This window comes from Notamacropus eugenii, chromosome 1 (assembly GCF_028372415.1).
Source record: "Notamacropus eugenii isolate mMacEug1 chromosome 1, mMacEug1.pri_v2, whole genome shotgun sequence".
Taxonomy (NCBI): Eukaryota; Metazoa; Chordata; class Mammalia; order Diprotodontia; family Macropodidae; genus Notamacropus; species Notamacropus eugenii.
The window spans coordinates 724251145-724276800 of record NC_092872.1 but is presented as its reverse complement, the minus strand read 5'-3'; the positions used below and the strand labels follow the sequence as shown (position 1 = coordinate 724276800).

General features: G+C 39.1%; 1 long non-coding RNA gene and 1 gene segment (V, D, J or C); one reads left to right on the top strand and one right to left on the bottom strand.

The window, feature by feature from the left end:
- Positions 1–5419: 5419 nt before the first annotated feature.
- LOC140521655 (immunoglobulin kappa constant-like) lies at positions 5420–10839 on the bottom strand (the record flags this gene model as incomplete). The annotated part of the segment is given in 2 exon segments: positions 5420–5979; positions 10749–10839. Coding segments are annotated over 2 exon segments (414 nt in total), but the record flags the coding sequence as incomplete, so codon positions are not given.
- A 3333-nt stretch (positions 10840–14172) lies between these two features.
- Positions 14173–24817, top strand: LOC140521656 (uncharacterized). The gene is made up of 4 exons (XR_011973017.1): positions 14173–14345; positions 16111–16171; positions 17953–18091; positions 24466–24817. It is a non-coding gene; the product is annotated as an uncharacterized lncRNA (long non-coding RNA).
- The last annotated feature ends 839 nt before the right edge of the window (positions 24818–25656 follow it).

Genomic DNA, 25656 nt, shown 5'->3' with positions numbered 1-25656 from the left:
AGTCCTCTCACACCTTACATATTGGCAAAAATGACAAGAGATGGGAATGGTCAATGTCAGGGGGTTTGGGGAAGACACTCACACTAGTGCATTGTTGGTGGAGCTATGAATTGGTCCAGCTGTTCTTAAAAACAAAATCAAAACCAGAAATTAGGGTAAGAGTGAAGAAAATAAATTCTAGGGTTTGCCACATATATAGACATAAGAAATGAAAAAAATATTAACCAATTAATTTTCATATACTCTTGATAAATTTCTCATACCCCCTAATATCCCAGGATACATCCCCTTTGACTCAGAGATTTCATTGCTAGGCATATACCCCAAAAGAGTTAATGACCAAAAGAAGAGGTCCATGTTCCTCAACATTCTTATCGCAGCACATTTTGTGGTAGCAAAGAATTGGAAACAAAATAAAATATTAAAGACTAGACGATCTCAAAGATCCCTTTCATCTTTGGCCCCATGATCCCACCCGTGTATGACTAGTATTGCCATCTAGATGGAAGACGCTTTTGGTCAGGTAGAAGGGAAAGATGATTGGACCTGGAATCAGGAGAGGCATAGTTCCAAATCCTGGCTTTGATCCCCATATGACTTTGTGACTATGTGACTTTGACCAAGACACTTAACCTCTAAACCTCAGTCTCCTCATCTATTAAATGGGGATAATAATGGCACATATCACCTATCTCAAGACATTGCTGTGAAGAAAGTGATTTTTAAAACTTATCAAAACATTAGCTATCCTCGGAATGTATGCTATTTATTGGCAGTGGCTTTCTCTTAAGATTCTCTGGATTGTCTATGTCTAAGCCTGGTGCATAGTAGATACACAAATTTCAATACTGATGAATATTTAATCATTCTTCTCCCCCATTTATATAGGATCCTAGACTTCAATCTAAAAGGGACCTGTACTACTCTGCTGAGGGAGGGAAATTACATCTTTTTCCCCCCACTGATCTTTAGTTTTCTTTGTAATCTCATGTATTTTACTTCATGCATTTAAAAACATAATTCTGAGAAGGGGTCCCTAGGTTTCACCAGACGACTAAAGGGTCCCAGGACACAAAAAAGGTTAAGAGTCCCTGGTCTGTTCCAACCCTCTCATTGTAGAGGTGAGAAAAATGGGACCCAGAATGTGAAGTGAATTGCCCATGGTCACCTGGGTAGTTAGTGGCAGTACCAAGATTTGAACCCATGTCTTTGGATTCTAGATTCAGAGCTCTTTCCATGGCATTACACTTCCAAGCACATATTGTATATTGACTCATGTAAAGGTAGGTGTTTGTATATGGAAAGGTATTGTATCCCCAGTCATTCAGGAATACCAAGCACATAGTAGGTGTTTAAAAAAGGTAGTTAGGTGGTAAAGTGGACAGAGTCAGGAAAATATGAGTTCACATCTATCTGAGACTCCCACTAACTCAGTGAACCTTTGTTTGCCTCAGTTTCCTCAACTGTAAAATAGAGATAATAACAGAACCTGTCTCCCAGGATTGTTATGAGGATCAAAGGAGATAGTAATTGTAAAATGCTTAGCACAGTACCTGGCACATAGTAGGTGTTATATAAATGTTTATTTTCTTTCCTTCCTTCCTCCTAATGAATGTTTATTGAATGATTGTGTAGACATAATGAAATGAGACAGTGTATGTAAAGCCCACTGCAGACCTTGAGGTGCTAGAGAAGTGCTGCCTATCATTAATATTATTATACTATCAATATTTTCTATTATCATCACATTATAAATACCTAGATACAAACACATACCATATGCTCGTATATGCAAACATATTTTATATATGTGCATCTTCAGGAAATTGCAAAGAGCTCACGCTGCTAGTGCATTCATGCATACACGTGCGCTCACTTACATTTTAAAAGGTACTGAAAACATTTATTCATCTACAGTTAAAGTTGTTGTTTGTTCAGTTGTTTTCAGTCATGTCTGTCTCTTTGTGACCTCGTTTGGAGTTTTCTTGGCAATGATACTAGAGTGGCTTGTCATTTCCTTCTCCAGCTCATTTTACAAATGAGGAAATTGAGGCAAATAAGGTTAAAAGACTTGCTCAGGGTCATACAGCTAGTAAGTGTCTGAAACTGGATTTGAACTCAGAAAGAGTCTGATTCCAAGCCCAGGGCTCTGTCCATTCACCATGTGGTAGACTCTGGACAGGCAAGCACAAAGAATGACCATCTATATCATTCTCCTCATTTAATCTCTATGTGAGCAAGGATTGCTTCATTCTTTGTACTTGTCTATCCAGAAATTAAGTGGCTTAGGGCCACACAGTCAGGATTTCTCAGAGGCAGGACCCAACCTTAGGTCTTTCTCAGTCTCTCTGCAACTGGCTCTCTCTCCATTATATCACATAGCCTCTTCTGGGATACAGCCTTCATTGGGTCGAGCAGAGTATTTGGTTCTAGCTGTATGAACTTGTTAACAGTGTACAGAAGCTTTGGGTTCTGCCCCATTCTCTTCCATGTCCTTCACAATGATGCCAGTAGTGGTATGCCAAAGGCAGACAAAAACCACTGAGTAATTCCACAAAGTAGAGAGTAAAGAAGGGAGGGAGGTAGAGTAGGTATCCCAGAAAGGAATATGAAAAAAGAATTTACTTTGGAGTCAGGAATCTGGGTTCAAATCCTGCTCCTGAAGTACCTGTGTGACTTTGGGCAAGTCCGTTTCTTCATCTGTAAAATGAAGGGGCTAGACTAGACCATGTCTAGGGTCCCTTTCAGTTCTAATGTTATGATCCTATGATGGAAATCACAATTAACTTGATGTAACTTGAGCTTTGTATCCCTAAACTCACATTAAGTAGTTTTGTTAGTGTGACCAAAAACTTTCATTAAAACAATGAACTCTGGGAAATTGCCTCTTGGTGGAAAAGAAGTTGAAAAGTGAACACTCTCTCTGACCTGCTTCTCCCTCTGGGATAATTGTTTCTGAACATCTCAAAAGTCTTTACATCTGGCACTTCATGGGACCTGCTCCTTAATGATGTGAAGAACATGATCCTTATCCCATCATGGGAGCTCGCCCAGTCATGGAACTACAGGTTTAGCATTTCACACTGAGCCTGGAATTCTTGAGTCCAGGCATTTCCTTTTGTCTGCCATCTTTAGAAATATTTCGTCCCTTAGCATCCCTTAACCCAGTAACATACCCCATCCAAGTGGACCTGATCTGTGGGAGAGAAAGAGCACTGAATTTACAGTCAAAGGAAAAAAAGATTTTTCCCTTCCTGAAAGAGAGGGGATGGCCAAGATGAAGCATACAAGTTGTCAGACAAGGCCAGTGTGGTAATTGACTTTGCTTGATTAGGCATATTGTTACAAGGGTTCTTCCCCCCCACCTCCCTCTCCCTCCCCCCCTTTCTCTCTCCCTCTCTCCCTCTCCCTCCCTCCCTTCCTCCCTTCCTTCCTCTCTCTCTCTCTCTCTCTCTCTCTCTCTCTCTCCATGTGGCCTTCAAGGTCCTCGGCTGAAGCCTTTTGACTGAGTCCAAGTTTTACAGAACAAATTCTTTGATTAAAGGGATTTATACTGTGAAGTGTGGATTCAAAGGGTCAGACTTGAGGACCTAGGGGAACCTCAAGGCCACAGGTTCCCCACTCCTGTGCTAAACCTAGGTATCATCCTTGACTCCCCACTCTGTTATCCCCCATAACCAATCTGTTGTCAAATCCTGTCCATTTTACTTTTGTAGCCTCTCTTGTATTTGCCTTGTTCCCTCATTGGACAGTGCCATCACTATGGTACCCATCCTCACCACCTCACTTTGAACTATGGCAATAACTTGCTGATTGGTCTCCCTGCCTCAAGTCTCTGCCCACCCCAGTCCATCTTCCACTCGAGTATCAAATTAATCTTCCTAACGAACATGATCACAGATCTCTTACTATTCAATTAACTCCAGCAGTTCCCTCTCACCTCCCGGATCAAATCCAGAATCCTCTGTTTGTCATTGAAAGCCCTTTGCAACTGAGACCCCCTCTTACTTTTCCTTTCTTCTTATCCCTTACCCTGAGTACTCTTTGTTGGCTTTGGTGACGCCAATCTCTTGGCTGGTCCTTAAAGAAGACCCTCTATCACCAGATTCTAGATGTTCTTCCTGGTTGTCCCCTATACCTGGAATACTCTCCCTCCTCATCTCTGCCTCCTGGCTTCCTGACCTTCCTTCAGATTACAACTACAATGGCATCTTCTGTGAGAAGTCTTTTCTGGTCCCCCTTAATTCTGGCACCTTCCTTCGCTTGATTCTTTCCTATTTATACCATACATAACTTGTTTGTACATGGCTGTTTTCATGTTGTCTCCCCCGCCTTGGACTGTAAGCTCCTAGGGGGCAGGGATCGTTTTTGACCCTTCTTTGTAACCCCAATGATATAGTGCTTGGCATATAGTGCTTAATTAATGCTTATTGACTGACTGAAACTAAAAGTGGTTGGAAAAACAAACATGAGGAATTTACAAAATTAGGTTTCAAAAGCATTTCCCTAATAGCTCTCTTTATTCTTCATTACAACTTAAGGAGTTTAATAACATTTTCCTTAGCTCTTCACTTGTGCTAACCTGGGTCAGACCCCCAGTTTTCTTTTTGTTTCTGGTGGAGGAGTTGCTAAAACTCTCCTTCCCTCCAGTCAGGGAGCCCTGTCAACATCTCTATTAGATACAGGCACTTTTGGAGTTGGACAATGGGTGCCATTGTTAGAGCTTCAAGTGAAATTATATCTCTAGGCTGCACACAACAATCTCATGGCTCTAGAGCTGAAGGGACCTTAGAGATCACCTGGTCCAACACCCTCATTTTACAGATATGGAAACTGAGGATCAGAGAGTTTAAGTGACTTGCCTCAGATCATGCATCTTATGTTGGACCTGAACCCAGGTCTTGTGGGCTCCAAGTCAAAGTCCTATCCATTATACTATACTACCTCTAAGTATGGCTCTGGTTTCCATTGGAAGGCCCTTCCCTTACATTTGATTCTTTAGAACTGAGGTTTCAGGAATTCCCTTTGAACATGTATAGTATCCCCAGATCCTCCCACACCCTTGCTACTCTTATGACTGGAAGGCTCATCGTCTCTACGGAGAGCTTTTGACCAGCTCCTGGAAAAATTATTGCCTGGACAATTAGACAAAGGAAAAGGCAGTGATGGCTAAGGGCAGCTAATTTCTTCTGAAACCATCCAGGCCACAATGGCCACTCATGAGGTTCATGGAGGTTAGAGCCCACTCTAAACTACAACCAAGTGTCTGGTAGTATATTTTAATAAGTGCTGGTGGGTTCTAGTGTGTGTGTGTGTTGGGTAAGGTGGGGGGAGGTCTTTATGTTGTAAGGGAAATGAAGAAACCTGAAAAAAATATTTAAAATCTAAACTGAGGGGAGAAAGAAGTAGAATACCCAGGGACCATTTCATTGACTTTATTTTTTTTTTTCCTTTCAAATATAGACACAATTAAAGCAGGCAAAGATGAAGACAAAGAATGGATAAGGCCATGGGTGGGTGGATCTCTGAACAGGAGAATGACCTTTTATCACTTGGCTGAGAAAGGGACATTGAAACATGAGAGCAAGAAGAGAGGCTGGGGAGTGGGGATGGGAGGGTAGGGGAGGTTCCCTTCTGGGGGCTTCTGCTGCCCCCCTCAACACTGACCCCTCTGGAAGGACGTCACTAGGGCAGAGGACAGGCTTTCATGAGTGACCTCACAGCTGTACTTGTCATGAGCTTGATAGTCACTTGCGGTGAGAACCAGGGTGCTACTCAGGCTGTATGTATTATCCTTGCTGCTCTGATCTGTCAAGCTGTTGAGGACCCCTGAGCTTTTGACCACATCATCGACCTTCCACCGGACTGTGGCTGTTTTGGGGTAGAAGTCGTTGACGAGACATACCACTGAGGCTGAGCCTGTTTTTAATTGTTCCTCAGATGGTTTGAAGATGAAGGCAGATGGTTTAGCCACACTCCCTGCAGAGGAGAAAGAAAAAAAACACCAAAAGATTAGGTTTAATAATAGGAAAATGGACTTGCCTGTTATAAATAACATAAGAGTTACTTAAAGGACATCAGACTACATTTAAAAGAAGTTATCAAGTTATTCCATAAAGCTGTCAGGACTTGGCCAGCTAATTATGGCCATGATGCTGACGTCACTGAGGTTTCTCATGATGCATATGTTTCTGATGGCTAGAGCATGCTCACTCTAAGCTCCTCTGCCCCTACACACACACACACACACACACACACACACACACACACACACACACACACTTTTTGTTATTCTAGACTACTTTGGATCTGTTTAGCAAAGACATCTTCACACATGCTAATACACGTTCTCCCAGTGATATCTTCTCTCCCTTCTTTTCCTTTCTTGCAGCAGCAAACCCTGGTTTCCTGTGAAACAAGCAGAGACAGCTGCTCTTCAGGCACTCAGCAGGCAAGACAGGAAGGATGGCTAGTGGCTCCTTCAAGGGAATATGGCCCAGGGGTATCGGACTCAAAGTCCTTGTTCCTCGCCATTCTTTGTTTTCTTCCAAGACTGAATCAGAGACCATAGATTTAGAGTGGAAAGGTACCTCAAAGATCACTTAGCTCCTCCATGCTCTCATTTTACAGATGGGGAAACTAAGGAGAAACATACTTGCCTAAGGTCAGAAGTAGTAAGTGGCAGAGACAGGATTTGAACCCAGATCCCCTGACATCAGACACCCTACTTCCTTAATGTGACATTTGGATGGACTCCAATTCTTGAGCCAAGGTGTCACATTCCCTCCTCCTCCCCATCATGTCCTTAGTTGGGGATGATCAGTACCACCTGTATAGACCTTTTTGAAGTCTCTTTTCTAAACTCAGAAACCCATCTTCTGTCTTGGACCCCACCATAAGAGTTTCATGAAGTGAAGTCTTGAATTTGCTGCCCCACAATCAGGAGGGAATTTTCAGCCATACTCCCCACAAGGCTGTGACTTGGTACCAACGGTTATCAGGCCACCTGTCCTAATAGAAACTAGCCCAAGCAGGTCTGACTCTCAGCAGCTGTCAGATGGTGGCATGGAACTCCCCTCCCCTGCCCAGGTTAATTCAAGCTGCTGACTGAGAAGCCCACAGGCCAACAGGCAGCTTCTCCTATGCCAAGTCCCTCAGGCCTTAGATTTGGGGTTTTTTTCTTATTAAAAATGATTCATAAAGAAGCAATCAGGAGAAGGTCAGAAAACAAACACCAACTGTCTGTTTCTGGGAAAGTCCAAGACAGAAGTTTTCAGGGTTTCACAAGCTTGAGCAACCTGTGTTCAGACTAAGAAACAGTTTGAATTATTTTTTTCTCTATACACTTTTCAATGTGTTGACTGTTCAATATTATTGTCCTTTTCAGCCTTTGGTACTCAGATAGTTAGAGAATCATCAATCTAGACATAAGCCATTGCAATAGCCAGAAATCAGTAAGACAATTCTACTCGACTTGAAACTATAGGATGTGGGACTGAAAGGGACCTCAGGGACTGGAATCCATCCCCATGGGGAAACTGAGGCACAAGGCAGTTGCCCAAGACACACAGAGTCACAGTTTGAATACAATTTGACTTCAGTCTTTCCACCATCAGTATTTTCCCCACTACCTTGTGGATTTTCAGCTACAAGTAAAGCTAAATTCACAGAGAAGAAAATAACTTATGTTTAAAGTAACCTCAAACTGCTTTTCATTAAAAAAAATTATATATGGTTGTTTTCTACTTTATCAAATAGAGTTTGAAGCAGTATGTCCTTGATCAGACTCAGAAACAAGAGAGAATAGTGGAGAAGAATGGAAGTCTGTAGGTCAGAGTTTTAGACCTGACTGTGTCACTGTGTAGCCTCAAGCAAACCACTGGACCCCTGTAAAATGAGGACGAATGTGGGTTTGTACTAGCTGATCTAAGTTCTTTTCCAGTTCTAATCCTGTATAATCTTTTAATGATCCTCTAGATTTCATACTTTTTTAAGATCAAATTCCTGAAATGATTTGGAGGCATAAATTTCTTATTTGTTATCAAACAGGTTAGATACATTTGATATGGGGTAAACATCCTCAAAACATTTTCTCAGCTTTTAAATGAATTTTTAAAAAGATGTTTAAAAACCCAAGATTTCTGGGAGAAATAAAAAAGACTAGCACTCATTATAAGCTAGAACAATGAAACGCTTCTAGAAAATCATCTTTTTAAATTTGTCAGTGAAAAATCATCAATATATTCTAGACACTCCAGAGAAATATGTAGAGATCTCTCCAGATGAAAAACTATACATTATATTTCCTGATATTAGAATTAGAAATATTTGAATTTAACTATCATATTTTTTATTTTTTATGTATAGAAGGTTTCTATAACTGAAAACTCATTAGTGCTATTTCACTAAACTTGATTCCACTTTTCTAAATTCTATCACATTCACGAATTTTTTTAGTGGAGGAAGAACTATGAAATGCAAAATTATTTATTTTCATGATCAAAAGAAAAAAATAATTTTGTGGAAGTTATATGAATTTAGTAAAAATTAGTCAAACAGCCAAATTTCATGAGTTCTTATATGGATGTCACTCAAAGAGTGTGGCACCTTATTTCACCAGCTCTTTTACTAAATTTTATAATTTTTTGATTATTTCTATTAAGAGAGAAGATATCTTTGAACTATTCTATCTCCTTCATTTCATTTATTTTTGCAGTTTCCAGGAAGAGAAGATTTAATATTGAACAAGGTTATCCATAAATTTTAAAATAATTCCCTTTTCTGCAAATTTTATAAAACTTTATAAAAATTTTCCATTTTTCCTCTCTAAGTAGCACATATCAGAAACAGATTGTTCTGCGGTTCTTATTAGCGAGCACCAGTCACTATGTGAAGGCAATACAGCTGCACCATATCGGCGGTGCAGATCGGCCAACTCAGACCGCTTAGACTCTCAATTGTGACGCAGTTAAGTGCTTATATTTCTGACTACGAACTACCAGGTTAAAAAATTGAGATCATAATATTTTTAAAAACTTCTCCTTTTATAAAAGTCTATACATATTTTAAAACAAATCTTAATAATTTCTCTTTCCTTCTTTTAAAAATTTCTTAAATATTAGCTTTCTCTGGGGCAAATCTTCCCAACCTGGGAATTTTTCAAGTTTAGTCTAAAGTTTAGTCTAATAGTCTAATTAAAAGGAAAAAAAAATACCAGTTGATCTCCCAATATCTATTTTTAAAATAAATTTCTTACTTTATGATAACCCAACTCTGATATTATCTAACAGTTTATTAGTAATAATTTGACTACAAACTCCACATTTAGGTGAATACATTTTTCTAGCTCCATACTTACAGTTACTGTACAGTATAGAGCTTTTGCAACTAACCTGCAAATTAGCACTCAGTGGAAGAAAGCAAAGACACAAAGAGAAAAACACATTTTTCATATCACAATGAAAAAAGTCAATGATCATATTTAATTTGATTAAAAAATGCACTTACATTTTTCCTCCAGTTTGGTCCCTTTGCTGAAAGTAACCAATCATAATTGTCTGCAACTCTCCTCTTTTAGAAAATTTTTTTTCATTGAAGAGTTTGACTGGACTCCACTGGTTAATTTCAAGATAATCTAGCCCTTTTAACCCTTAACCCTTGAAATCTACCTTTTGAGGTGGAGATGAGCTGGCTTTTTGTGACTGATAAATTTATATCTCTTGGCGCTCATCAGAACAAATCATAAGCATACATCTCCAAAACATGCATAAAGATTATTTAGACACAAAATCTCAGAAAAAGGTTGAGAAAAATTCACTTACGTTTGATCTCCAGCCTGGTCCCTCCACCGAACGTTACTCACAGTGTTGACTTGATAACTTCCCCCCTAACAAAAACCTCCTTCTAACACTAATTCTCTCTGGGCTAGCTAATTCTAAGAAAACTCTATCATCTATAGGTCAGCCTAGTGCCCAGATCTTGGCAATTCTTTGTGGTGGGGAGACAGTTCAGTCACTCATTGGAAGGTAGAGGTGACAATTCTTTTCGGAAAAGAGATACATAATCTCATGCCTTAAGGACCAAACCCAGGGATTAGAAGGCAAGCAACAAAGATGATTTTCTTCCCTCAATTGACCCCTTCAACAAAGAAAATTTTAGTTGGGTGTAGTGGGAGAGCACCCAAACCAGAATCCCGTGTTTAGTGTCAAAATGTATAGAAATACAGTTGATCTCTCTGGGGCTGGCTAACTTAAAAAGAGATAAGACATTTCTCTCCCTATTTATTTTTCTTTGAGGCAAGTAGATGGCGTGCCTCTTACTGATTTTACTGAGCAATTCTGTTCCACCTCAAACAACAGAAACACATGAAGATGGCAAAAAGAGCATAAAGTTTTTGTGAAGAATTAGGGAAGAAAAAAGGCACTTACGTTTGATCTCCAACTTGGTCCCGCTGCCGAAAGTTAATCACAGTGTTTCTCCTTTCATGTGCCCCTCTAAAAAACCTTCCCTAAGAGTGGCAGGGAGACCTTGACTCCCATTTATTGACCAAATTCAGTTTAGACGGAGATATCTAACAATTGGCTACCAACTAACCTCTACCTGTTGTCCTCTATGCCACTGGGTCTAGGAATAATTTTTGTTGTCTATCCTGACACCCAAACCCACAAACAGACAAAAAACAAGAAAAAATGCATCAACTGGAAAGCAAAACAAAACAATTATAAAAGCAGTGGAAAAAAGGCACTTACGTTTGATCTCCACCTTGGTCCCACCGCCGAAAGTGTATGCACAGTGGTTTCTCTCAGTGTCCTGCCTGTACCAAAACCCAGCTTCCCTTTCTCACCCTACCTTCTCCATTGCACCCGAGTGCATTTCTGAAACCCCTTCCCAACACATTCCTTTTATTTTGTGACCCTGGCTCTGAATTATAGACAAGCTATCCATTGATTGATTGACTGATTTTCCCATCCCTTCCATGATGGGATGACATCGAATAGTAAAGCTCAAAACTTTAGACTGAGAAGACTTTGTAGCTCTCACACAGAATCACAAGAACAGGCATCCAAAGAAAGAAAACAGGGATTTAACTCACGTTTAATTTCCAGCTTGGTCCCTTGGCCGAACGTCCATCACAGTGATAGATCTGTATCGTCTGTCTGTACAAAAACCCTCCCGGCAGAAGGGGAACAGAGCCCAAAGCCATCTGCTGAGACTTGCAGCCTTTTTCAAACAGGTGTGAGTCCCCTCAGCCTTCACCCTCTTAGGCAAATGTATGAATGTCTTCTTTTTAAAGAAGGCCTAAAATGCCAAAGGCCTGAGATATCCCAGGAATATTATTTCCCTCCCATCCTCTTCAGCAAATTTCCATGTTTTCCTTGTCACTGCTTTATCCTAGCCATTTTCCTTAAATCGACAGATAATCTTTTTTTGAACAGTATACTGTATTCTGTGCAACTGTATAATGTTTACCCATGAATAAGATCACTTAAAACCAGTAAAACTACAGAAGATATTCCCATTTGAAAGCATTTATTATATCATTTAAAATTATTCCTTTTTTCAATTTGAATTTAGTAACCATGAAAAAAGCAAACCTTCAAATTCATAGACAAAATACTTAAGGATGAGCACACATAAAAATATAAATGCCATTACTTATAGCTCACTAAAAATGTGGCTATTAACCTTAATAACAAAAATGTCCCCTTCCTCCAAAGTCTCCTCATGAGTTTCTTCCTTCTGTGTATTTTTTATTTTGTAGCTATTATCATCATGATCATCTCTTTTATTACATAGTTGTAGTCAGTGTGTATACATTTTTTTTCTGATCCTGTTTCCTTCCCTCTGCATTATTTCTCATATGACTTACCATATTTCTTTGAATTTTTCATTTGTATAATTTCCTATGGTACTACAGTATGCAATGGCATTCCTTTACCAAATTTACTCTGCCGGCTCCCACTCATCAGATGTATAGGCTGTTTATAACTTTTTGCTATTATGGTTAGTGGTTTTTGGACTTTTTTCTTTTATTAGGTAGTTCACTTCTCCCCTTCCTCCCTTAGCCCCAGGAGTGTGGTATCCCAGGAATATCTTCCCCCTTCCAGTTTCTTCAGCAAATTTCTATCCCTTCCTTATTATCTCTTTTTCCCACTCATTTTCCCAAAATCAATAAAAATTGTTTTCGTGAGTAGGTGACCTCATTCAGAGTAGCTTTTTAAGCACTACCCATGTACCAGACTTCACTGAAATCTAATAAAAATAAAAAAGGTTTGGTAGCTCCTAGGCCATACTGCTTTCAAAGAAGACACCTATTTCCAGTTCCACCAACAGTGTGATAATGTTCCCAATCTCTTGCATTCCCTTAATTGTTAGAAAGTTTGAACAATTATGCAGAATGTTTTTCAAGATGGCAGACTGAACTATTACTTTGTCTTAAGGTGTCTGTCTGGTAAGCTTTTAGCAGGTAACAAATTTCATTAAAATCAGACAAATTCTTTGAAGCACAAAGGCCAACAAACGTGACCTACTGTGGTTTCAAAAAGGTTTTTTACATGCATCACTTCATCTGAGTCATGAGCCACCCCTAGCAGCTAGAGAGTGTACATATTATTCAGTCATTTTTACAGATGAATGAATTGAAACTGAGAGGCCGAAAGACTTGCCCAAAGTCACAACACTGGATAGTGATGAAGGCTTTCCAGATCAGGAGAATCTTCACTAGCCAGGTTGCCCCTTATGAACCGAGCCATCTCTAGGGTGGTTATCATGACTCAAGATGGATTGTTGACTTGATGGTTCCCCTGTATCACTGGAATTGACCTCTCTTAGTAGAAGCATGCCAACTGGCACATGAGACTTCTTCAAAGAGTTATTGTGTTAGTGCCTGATAGCAAAAAGCGCAAACGTCCATCTCTGTTTGGCATTCAAAGCCCTTCTTAACCAAGGAAAGACGAGTCCATTTGGTCATATCAAAAAAGCATATATGATGTCCTTGCTTTGTTTACCCAAGTAGTCACATACTGTCTTTAGATCCCAGAGAGAGCTGCTTTTTCCCATACACGTCCTTGAACAATGCCCTTCTCATAGGAAATGACAACATAGCCTCCCAGCCCATCCCCTAAAGCAGAGGAAAGAAGATGGGTTGATTTACAGATAATATGACTGCCAAGTGGCCAAGGAGTCCCTCTTTAAATGGAAAATTACCAGAAAATGGCTACTTTTTTTTGGTGGCTCTTCATGCTCACGGAATTCACTTATCCATGCATGTGAGAGTATGACATGAATAGTCATTGACATTTATGTCATGTTTTACGTGCTCTTCATGCGCTGTATCCTTGGGGCCTCCAAATGGCCCTGGGAGGCAGATACTACAAGTATTTATTATCCCATTTTACATCCTATTTTTGGAAACAAGCTCAGAGAATCTGTGATATGCTCAGGGTTACTCAGAAAGTAGGTGTCAAAGGCAAGATTTGAACCCAGATCTTCCCCAAAGCTTCTCTAGCCTATATTAAGCTCTTATAAAGAAACTTCTCAATGTTACAGTTCCATGTAACATGCTGCTCTGTAGTAATTCTCCTGCATAGCAGCATGGAACCAAAGTTTGGCTTTCCAAAATTCAAGATGAAATATATTGCTTCACATAGTTTGTAACACCACTCTGAACTATTTTAAATATTTTTACTTTAGGCTGATAAATGAGATACAGAAGGAAAACAAAGGGGAAGTATAGTTGGAAAGGTTGGAAATCACCATTATGAAGTCATGCCAGACAGAACTTGACCTCCTTACCTTTCCAGACTGGGTTCATTGCCTCTGGGGAATGTGGGTCTTTCATCTTCCATCCTGATAGATGGGAAGTGCCCCATTTTTTCATCATGGGGTCTATTCTTTTTCCTTGGGCCCATCCTTCTCTAGGTGTCCAACCACCCTGCCCAGCTGCTTCATTTTTATCAACCAAATTCTTGAATCTCAGTCCAATCTTAGTCCAATTCTTGAATCTCAGTAAGTAGCCCAAAGTTCCCCTAGTGCAGAGGAGACACTGATAAGAAGTGAAATCTGGTGCTAGAAGTCAGTTGCAACTCCCCTGGAGCTGAACCTTTAGAATAAGAGGTCTTCAGAGAATTCTTAATGGGAGAGGATTTAAAGAAAGATCTGGGGTAACTTTTTCATCCATGTCACTTCTCAGATGCTTCTGTCTCTTTTCTCTCTCTAGTTTTGATGGTCCACTTCAGTGGCTGGAAAACTACTGCCTCATGGAAAGGCATTTGGGGTGAGCATCCCATACCTCAGATTCTCTTTCATCCCTCCTGGAGAAATACAACCTTGCATCTTATTTGTAGGTAGGTAAAATATTTCCAAATACAATGCCTAAGCAGTTGGAGTCTGACCCCATTCATTCCACTTTCTGCATGAGGCAGGAGAACACTGGGTCCAACATCCTGAGGAAACCAAATGGGTATTCACCCATGCAGCTTCTTACCTCAGCAGGGGGTCACATAAATTTACATGCTCCACATCCCAGCTTTCAGTTCATTTTGCACAAGGCCAGATGTTAGCATACAATGCTCTATTCTGTGTGACTTTATCACTTGGGCATTCATCCCCATCCAGAACATCTGCAAGTAATATCATTTCCTTAGTTATTCTTCTAGACAGAAAATAAATTGATTTGGTTCAATTCAATCAATATTCATTAAGTGACTACTTTGTAAAAGGCACATGCCTACATAATACAAAAACATATAGCCCTTGCCCACAAGAAGCTAACAACAAAATAAAAGGACATAAGAAAAAATATAAATATGATGCAAGAAAGGAGTGATACAAGAATGCTTTGGGAAAATTTTGAAAGGGAGAGATTGTTCTCGTTGAAGGATTCAGGGAGAGCTTTATGGAGGAGGTGACACCTCAGCTGAACTTTGAAGGAATAATGATATCTCAGGATTGGTAGGGACCCCAGAAGCCAACAGTCCAACCCACACTTGAACAAGAATCCCTTCCCCTAATAGAGCCAACAAGTCACCATCTAGCCTTCTCTTGAATACGTCTTGTCAGGTGGAACTCACTACCTCCCACAGGAGCTTTTGGATGATGTTCATTTTCAGTCATGTCCAACTCTTTCGTGACATTATTTGGGGTTTTCTTGGCAAAGATACTGGAGTGGTTGGTTTGCCATTCTCCGCTCATTTTATAGATGAGGAAATGGAAGCAAATAAGGTTAAGTGACTCACCCAGGGTCACACAGCTAGTAAGTATCTGAGTCCAGATTTGAACTCAGGAAGATGAATCTTCCTGACTCCAGACCTGGCACTCTATTCACTACACCACCTAGGTTGTCCTGACATCTAGTGAAATTTTGCTTCCCTGGACCATTCATCCTTTGCTCTGAGAGAAATGGTTATTTCTGCCTTATATTAATAAACAATTATTATATTAGGGTTAAGGGTTTTCCTCTTCCTATTTCCTCGTGTAGAAATAGAAATTCAGACAGCCTTAGAAGTATAAGGCTGATAGTGAGATGAAATCTTGGGTGAAACATACTCAACCAGGAATATAGATCTGATCCAAAGGTAAAGAAATTCAGTGTAGGTGAACTAGTGGATTCTGGCCCATTGTGTTTTAATCAGGTCTAGGTGGAAGAGGATTCTTCCTTTTGTCTAGATTACCCTAGACAGGGTGGTATGCGTATAGATAAGTCTCTTTGTCCAAGACTGAGTGATCAGAATCATGTCCCCCAGACCCTCATTATAATATTCATTCTCTCATTACTTGTTATCTAATCAAAATTGATTTCTACCTCCAGGAATACTTACTCTTTCAAGGGCATATAAGAATTGAGTGGGTTCCATGAGGGGTCTTTGGTTAATGAGAGATAGCCCAATGTCTGTCCTTTTATTAATTTTCTGTTAGCAATAATTAATAAAATGATTAATTACCCAGAAACTATGCCTCTCAAACTTTTAATATGTCAGAACTCCCAGGTCTGCCCTCTGGGGCTAGAGAAGAATTTCAATAGGTGGAGCCTCTGTTGGGTTTCCAGGCAAAGTAGGTCTGAAAGTCTGTCATAAATAAGGTGATTAAGCCTCTGTTTCTGTCATTCTGCAGCACTTGAAGGAAGCAACTTCCTCTCTCTGAGCCTTAATTTCATCACCTGCAAAATGAGAGGGTTAGTATGGTCTCGTTGGACATTATCCTTCTGTCCCTACAACTTTTCTCTTATCTGACCCTTTCTCTGTGCTCATATTACTATCCTCTTAATTCAAGTTCTTATTACCCATTTGCCTACATGGTTGCAACAACTTCCTAATTTCTCACTTCTATGGTCCATCTTATGTACTGCTGCTAAAGAATGGTCTTTATGTGTAGATCAGGTCATGTGATTCCAGTACTCAAGCCAGGGAATCCATATGGCCTCTAAGATAAATAAACTACTCTTCTGTGAGATGTGAGAATGGAGGTCAGAAGAAAGGTTAATGCTGAACAAATAAACCTAAGACTCAGATGCAAAGAGATGGTAGTTGAATCTATGGGAGCTGCTGAGATCACCAAGTGATCACAGTATGTATATGTGTGTGTGTGGAGAGAGGTGGGGGGGGGGGGGGGCGGAGAGAGAGGGAGAGGGAGAGGGAGAATGGAGAATGGAGAAGAGGACCCATGATAGAGCCTTGGGGGATGCCCATGATTAGGTGATACCATCTAGAGGAAGCTCTCATAAAAGAGACAATGAGGGAGTGCTCAGACAGATAGAAGGAGAATCAGCAGATAGCAGCGTCATGATAACCTAAAGAAAAGAGAGTATCCAGGAGGAGAAAGTGATCCACAGTATCAAAGGCTGCAGAGAGGTCAAGGAGGATGACAAAGGAGAAAAGGCCATTGGATTTGGTGATGAAGAGATCATTGGGAATTCTGAAAACAACAGTTTCAGTTGAATGATGAGGTCAGAAGCCAGACTGTAGAAATTTAGAAGGGAGTGAGAGGAAAGGAAGGGGAAACATTAGTTGTGGATGACCTTTTCAAGAAGTTTAGCCAGGAAATGGAAAAGAGGTATTGAATGGTAGCTAATAGGAATGACTGGATCAAATGAGAATTTTCCCATTCTGAAGACTTTCAGGGTCATGAAGATGATCTTGGCTTCTATTGGGCTATGTTGACAGAAGAAATGCTTTTAGAAGAGCCCAACATTGGAATATCTCAAGTACAAATCTGGTGGTACAACCAAACTCTAGCCTAGCTAAGTTCAGTAAGGGTTAGGACTAGGTGGTAGTACTTTTGGGCACTGAAACTGACTGTACTTTAACTAAGCTACAGAAGCATTTTGGCGATGGAGGAAATGTCTTTATGGATGGAGTCAGGGATTTAAGAATTAAGTTATAACTGTTTTAAGATCAATTCAACAAGTATCAATAGGACTTTTGGTACCAAGATGGTGGAGTGAGGAAGGAACCCTCTGAAGCCTCCCAAATTCCCCTCTGAACAACTAGAAAATCACCTCAGAATTGATCTAGGAGCAGGGAAGTAGCTTCTCAGTCTGGCAGGAAAGGGCTGTCTCACTGGAGTGGGGGGAGGTGAGGTCCAAGAGCAGGAGTAGTAGCCAGCCTCACAGCAAGGGGCCTGCAGCAAGGTTCCAAGCCTGGGGCAACTCACCAGTGAGGTCCCCTCCTGAAAACCAGCAGCCCCCTAGGAAAGTGAGCAGTCTGTGCAGTGGAACAAGGCCCCACCCCAGCAAACCCACCCCCAGCATAAGCCACCAGCCAGGCCTTGATCACATTGCTGACCAGTAGTGAAGTCCTGCCCTGGCATGGGCCAACAGGGAGACCCCATCCCTGGGGCTTACCAGCAGAGACTCTGTTTCCATAGGAACTCAGCAGCAGGGCCCCAACTGTGGGGCAGATCAGCCACAAAATCCTTCCTCCAGGATTAGTCATCAGAAAGACTCTGTTTTCATAGGAACCCAGCAGCAAGACTCTACACCGAGGGGAGACCAACAGGAAGTCCCCCTCAACCCAACCCCAGTACAAACCAGAATGGAATCCTACCCTCCAGAGGAAGCAAACAGCTAAGCCCTGAAGCTCCATGAAAGCCAGTGGTAATATCCAAAGCCCCATCACATAAAGCTTAGAACAATGCAGAACCAGCACCCAATTCTCACATAAAAGTACCAAGTCACAAAACAAGGTAGAAAAATTGAGCAAAACTCTGTCCTTCCCCCAAAACAAACAAACAAAAAGAGCTATGGTAATAGGAAGGATCAAGGCATAAATTTAGAAGAGGACAATAGTGTCAAAATGGCTACACATGAAGCTTCAAAGAAAAATGTAATTTGGTCTCAGGCCCCAAAAGAATTCCTGGAAGAGCTTAAAAAGGATTTTAAAAAGCAAATTAATGAAGTAGAAGAAAAATTGGGAAAAGAAATGAGAGTAACACAAAAGAATCATGAAAAAAGAGTCAATAGCATGGTTAAAGATGTACAAAAATTTACCGAGAAAAGTAACTCCTTAACTAAAAAATAGTAACTAAATAGTAACGAAAAAATAGAATTGGCCAAATGGAAAAGGAAGTACAAAACCTCACTGAAGAAAAGAATTTCTTAAAATTTAGAATTGGACAAGTGGAAACTAAAGGCTCTATGGGGTATCAAGATATGATAAAACAAAATTCAAAAAGTAAAAAAAATAGAAGAAAATGTGAATTTTCTCATTGGAAAAATAACTGACCTAGAAAATAGATCCAGGAGAGATAATATAATAATTATTGAGACTACATGAAAGCCATGATGAAAAAAAAGCCTGTACAACATCTTTCAAGAAATTATCAAAGAAAACTGCCCTGATATATTAGAACCAGAAGACAAATTGAAAGAAACCACCCATCCCTGACTGAAAGAGATCCCAAAATGAAAACTCCCAGGAACATCATAGCCAAATCCCAGAGCTCACAGATCAAGCAAAAAGTATTGCAAGCAGCCAAAAAGAAAAATTTAAATATTATAGAGCTGCAGTCAGGATTACACAGGATTTGGCAACTTCCACATTAAAAAACCATAGGGCTTGGAATATGATATACTGGAAGGCAAAGGAGTTAGGATTACAACCAAGAATGGCCTACCCAGCAATGCTGAATATAATCTTTCAGGGCGGTAGAATGAACATATAACAAAATCAGGGACTTTAAAGCATTTTTAGTTAAAAGACCAGAGCTGAATAAAAAATCTTACCATGAAATACAAAACTCAAGGGAAACATAAAAAGGTAAAAAAGAAACAAGAAAGAGAAAACATAAGAAATTCAGTAAGGTTAAACAGTTTATATTTCTATATGGCAAGATAACAAGGTAAAGTTAAAGAGCTGGAGCAGAATCTGTTATGCTTTAATTGAAGCAAAAAAGCTGGGGTAACAATCATGATCTCAGACAAAGCAAAAGCAAAAACAGATAAAGAGATGAAGATAATTAAAAGAAATAAATTATTAATTAACAGAGATAAAGAAGGAGATTGCATCTTGCTGAAAGATATCATAGACAATGAAATCATATCAGTACTAAACATATATGCACCAAGTGGTTTAGCTTCTAAATTTTTGAAGAAGTTGAATGAATTACAGGAAGAAATAAATAATGAAACTGTACTTAATGGGGGACCTCAACTTTACCCTCTCAGAACTAGATAAATCTAATGAAAAAATAAATAAGAAAGGAATTGATAAAATTCTGGAAAAGTTAGAGATCTCTGGAGAAAACTGAATGGGAATAGAAAGGAATATATGACACCTACAGAAAAACTGATCACATATTAGGACATTAAAAACCTTACAACCAAATGCAGAACAGCAGAAATAGTAAACACATCCTTGTCAGATCATAATGCAATGAAAATTACATTCAGTAAAGGACAATGGAGGTTAAAAATTAATTGGAAATTAAAAAATCTAATCCTAAAAAAAGTGGGTCAAAGAATAACTCATAGAAACAATTAATAATTTCATGACATAATTTCATGAAAATGACAACAATTAGGTAACATAACAAAATTTATGGGATGCAACCAAAGCAGTATGTAGGGGAAAATTTGTATCTTTAATTGCTTACATTGATAAAATAGGGACAAAGCAGATCAATGAATTGGACATGCAACTAAAAAGAACTAGACAAAGAACAAATAAAAAATTCCCTATTGAATACCAAATTTTGCATCCTGAAATCAAAAGAGATTAAAAAATTGAAAGAAAGAACACCATTGGACTAGTAAATAAGACTAGAAGCTGATTTTATTTAGAAAACCAATAAAATAGATAAACCATTGATTAATTTTATTTTAGAAAGGAAAGAAGAAAACCAAATTGTTAGTATCAAAAATGAATTCACCACCAATGGAGAGGAAATTAAGACAATTTTTAGGAGCTATTTTGTCCAGTTATATGCCAATAAATGTGACAATCTAAATGAAAGGGATGAATATTTTACAAAAATATAGATTATCTAGATTAACAGAAGAAGAAATAAGATACTTAAATAACCCAGTCTTAGAAAAAGAAATTGAACAAGTCATCAATGAACTTCTCAGAAAAAAATCCTGAAGGACCATATGAATTCACAAGTAAATTCTACCAAACATTTAAAGAACAATTAACCCTAAAACTATACAAACTGTTCGGAAAAATAGGGGAAGAAGTTGTCCTACAAAATTCCTTTTATGATACAAATATAGTGCCAATACCAAAACCAGGAAGAGCCAAAACAGAGAAAGAAAATAATAGACAATTTCCCTAATGAATATTGATGCAAAAATTTTAAATGAAATACTGGCAAAGAGATTACAGCAATATAGCACAAGGATCATACACTATAAACAGATGGAATTTATACCAGGAATGCAGGGTTGGTCCAATTTTAGGAAAACTTTCAGCATAATTGGCCATGTCAATAACAAAATCAACAGAAATAATATGATTATCTCAACAGATGCAGAAAAAAATAAAATATAGCACCTATTCCTATTAAAAACACTAGAAAGCATAGGAATAAATGGAGCTTAACTTAAAATGATGAATAATATTAATTTAAAACCATCAGCAAGCATTATTTGTAATGGGGATAAGCTAAAAACCTTCCCAATACAATTGAATGAACCAAGGAAGCCCATTATCACCTCTATTATTTAATATTGTACTAGAAATGTTAGCTATAATAATAAGAGAAGTAAAAAACAAATTAGAATTAGAATAGGCAATGGGAAAACAGAGCTATCACTCTTTGTAGATGATATGATAGTATGCTTAGAAAATCCTATGGAGTCACTTGAAACCTACTTGAAATTATTAATAACTTTAGCAAAGTTGCAGTATACAAAATAAATGCATATAAATCATCAGCATTTCTATATATTACCGACAGAGTCCAGCAAGAAGAGATAGAAAGAGAAGTTCCATTTAAAATAACCATAGACAATATGAAATACTTGGGACCCTACTTGCCAAGATAAACTTAGGAACTACATGAATACAACTATAAAATACTTTTTACATAAAATCAGACCTAAACAATTAGAAAAATATTAATTGCTTATGGGTAGGCCAAACCAATATAATGAAAATGACAATTCTACCTCAATTAATCTATTCAGTGCTATAGATGTAGACTAATGTCTCACACCATATACTAAGGTAAAGTCAAAATGTGTTACATGATTTACATATCAAGGGTGATACCATAAGCAAATTAAGAGAGCATAGATAGTTTATCTGTCAGATTAATGGGTAAGGAAAGAATTTAAGACCAAAGAATATTTAGAGAACATAATAAAATGTATAATAGATAATTCCAAGTACATGAAATTTAAAAGTTTTTGCACAAATACAATCCATGCAACCAAAATTTTAAGAAAAGCAGAAAACTGGGGGGAAAATGTTGCAACAAGTATCTCTGATAAAGACCTCATTTATCAAATACATAAAGAACTGAGTAAAATTTATAAAAAATACAAGTTGTTTTCCAGTTGATAAATGGTCAAAGGATATGAAAAGGCAGTTATCTGACAATGAAATCAAAACTATTTATAATCATATAAAAGTGCTCTAAATCACTATTGATCAGAGAAATGGGAATTAAAACAACTCAGGTCCCACCTCACACCTATCAGAGTGGCTAATAGGACAAAAAAGAAAAATGTTGGATGTTGGAGGGAATGTGGGAAAACTAGGACACTAATGCAATCAACTGATTGTAAACTGATTCAACCATTCTGGAGAGCAATTTGGAACTATGCCCAAAGGGTTATAAAATTTTGCATACTCTTTGATCCAGCAATACCACTGCTAGGCCTATATCCAGAAGACATTCAGAAAAGGGGGAAAGGACCTATTTCTACACAAATATTTATAGTAACTCTTTTTGTGGTGGCTAAGAATTGGAAATCAAAAGGATGCCCAAAACAAGTAGTGGTGTATGATTGTAATAGAATATTATTGTGCCATAAGAAATGACAAGCAGGATGATTTAAAAATAAACCCTGGAAAGACTTACATGAAGTGATGCTGAGTGAAGTGAACAGAACCAGGAGGACACTGTACATAATAACAGCAACTTTTACAATGATTTACTTTGATAAACTTAGCTCTTCTCACGAATAAAATGATCTAAGACAATCCCAAAAAACTAATGATGATGCATAATATCCACTTCCAGACAAAGTCGGTTATTGACTGAATACAGACTGAAGCATGCTATTTTTCAATTTTTTCTTTCATTTTTGTCTTTTATTTGCATGTTCCTATACAAAATTACTAATACGGAAATGTTTTACATAGTTGCATATGTATAATGTATCTGATTGCTTACTGTCTCAGTATGGGGGAAGGGGAGGGAGGGAGGGATAGAATTTGGAGCTCAAAATTTCAAATAATATATTTTTAAAAACAAGTATTTATAGAATATAATAACGACTACTTTTTTTTTTTTACTACTTCTCCTCCTCTTCCTTCTATCATTTATATGGGCAGCTAGGTGGTACAGTGAATTGAGCCATGGGCCCAGAATCAGGAGGTGAAGTCTGGCCTCAGACACATAGTAGCTGTGTGAACCTGGGCAAGTCACTTCACCTTGTTTGCCTCAGTTCTCTCATCTACAAAAAGAGCTGGAGAAGGCAATGGCAAAACCAGTATCTTTACCAAGAAAACCCCAAATGGAGTCAAGGACTCAACTGAATTAACTAAGCAAGAAGAAGAAGACTTTGAAGATGCTCATATTTGTAGGTAGCAGGGAAGCAGTCAGTAGCATGGAGAGATTGAAGATTAATGAGAATGAGGAGGATAGAGGGGACAATCTGCTGGTATCACATGTGTATGTGGAGCTGATGACTTTGGCAAAAAGAAGAGTTACCTCTTCATGTGATAGAGATAAAGGAAAAGATGGTGGCAGAAGGCATCTGAGTGATAGGAGATAAGAAGGAGGGGAGAAGGGAAGCTCTCTGTAAATGGCCTCAAGTTATTTAGTGAAATATAAAGTAAGATTCTCAGTTGAGAGGGTGGATCCAGGGCAGGAAAGTCATGGTAGGTATGAGAAGGGATGGAAAAGTCTGGAAAAACCACTAAGCAAGTGGGATAGTGTAATGGCAATGATACTAGGATATTTTGCTGTTTCTGTATTACTAAAAGTGCCTCAGATTGAATAGTGTGATTGGGGAGGATCTTCCCCACCCTTTGAAGAGCTTGCTCTTGAGGGAAGCTTGATTAGGGCAGTTGTTTTTTAGGAGGGTCCCAAGTACCTTTTGTTTTTTTCTATTGAGGCACTGGATCAGAGTTATGCCCTCTGGCTCTAAAAAGTGTATAAATACTCTGAGGGTGAGGTTTTACTTTGAGGCTTACTGATTTGGAAGTGTTTTCTTGACCGAGACTCTGAGAAGCCGTTAAGGAGCTTCCCCTCCCCTCCCCAAAATCCCCCAGAAGTTGATGCTTCCTTCTCTGGTAACTGTACATATGTAATGGTCAGACATGTGTACATATGTAATGGTTGGGCAGTTTGGAAGCACTGTCTGTTGATTTATTTTTGATTTTTCTGAAATTTTTATTTTAATTTTCTCTGATACCAGTGCTTGATTACAGTGATTATTAACCCCTTGAAAGTTGCTTTCCTTTTATGAATGCAGATCTAAGAACCTGTTGTAGTGGGTTCCCCTGTGTATGTTGGGGTGCTTATTGTTACAGATAGTGAATAAATTTTATTCAGTTCAGTAGTTTTCTGCTTTGTCTGACTCTTCATGATCCCACTGGAGGTTTTTCTTGGCAAGAATGTTGTTGCCATTTCTGATGGGGTACAAGCCCAAGCTGAGACCTTTGTCCCTTAGACCAGGAGGGTTTTGGTCCCATTTGTTTGATGAGCTCAGAAGGCCTGGCCTTGGGGGGCTCCTTGGATCCCCCTTACTTGATTTATCATTCTTTTGATATCCCTACCTTTAATCCTATTACTTAGCATTCTCTCGAGGTCCAAGTCACTCCAGCCAGGATTGTGGATTGTCTGGACTACAGACCACTCCCATCAGGATCCTCCCTGGGTTTGATCTACATTCCAGGCTGACCTCCCCTATCAAGACCATCCCTGGGATCCGAGACTGCTTGGTGACACCTGGATTCTTCCTCAGTCCTTTTCTGTATTTACATTCCATCTCACCTCCATGAAGGCACTCAGATTCAATCCAGCTCTGACTCTGTCTAGCTGAGATTCTATCTGTCCCGCTTATTAATACAAGCATTACAAAAGCTTAGGCTCCTTAAGAACCCAGTATGGCAAATCTTTAATAAACTTTGTTTTTCTTTGGCTTTAAGAAGGCTTGTGTTAAATTCATTTGAGCAGGACCTGGCATGTCGGTATTTTGGGGTCCTCAGAACCCTGAACCTCAACATTTCTTTCCCCAGCTCATTTTACAGATGAAGAAGTTGAGGCAAACAGGAGTAAAATGATTTACCCAGGGTCACACAACCAGTGTCTGAGGCCAGATTTGAACTCAGGAAGAGTCTCCCTGACTCCTGGCCCAGCACTCTATGCCCTATGGCACCACCTAGCTGCTCAGTGAGTCAATCAGGGATGTGTAAAGGGATTGCCTTTGAGATTATGCAGAATAAATTTGTAGTGAAGCAAGGTTTCTTTATTTTCTTCATCTTTTTTCAGCAGCATGTGAGTAGGAGTGAAGGCAGTGATGGTGGGAGTAATCTAGTGCTGAGGGTTGGCAAGGCCAGGTTGGCAATAAGACAAAGGGACAAGGGACTCAAGAGAAGAAACCAATAGGGAGTTGAACTGGTTCACCAAGAGGTCACAACATGTATGGGAGGAGAGTGTAGCTAGTGCAAGGGTGATGGACTAGGAAAGAACTGGGGGGTTGAGGGACTGGAGTATATGGTAGGGAGGAAGAACAAGTCTTGGAATTGTAAGGAAGAGAAAGAATTGGAATGTCAGATGATTGTGAAGTGGTGCATTTGTGAGTGATGGCAAAATTGGTTGTTGGTTTGTTGTCCTTCATTCTCAAAGAAGCCCCAAATGACATCACTATGTTGGGGTCAAGGTATAGTGTATTCAGCAGTGTGATCAGACCAATGTGAGGTCAGGAGGCATGAATAATCCATATGAGCATTTGGAGTGGAGATGTTTCTAAATTTGCGCATGTCT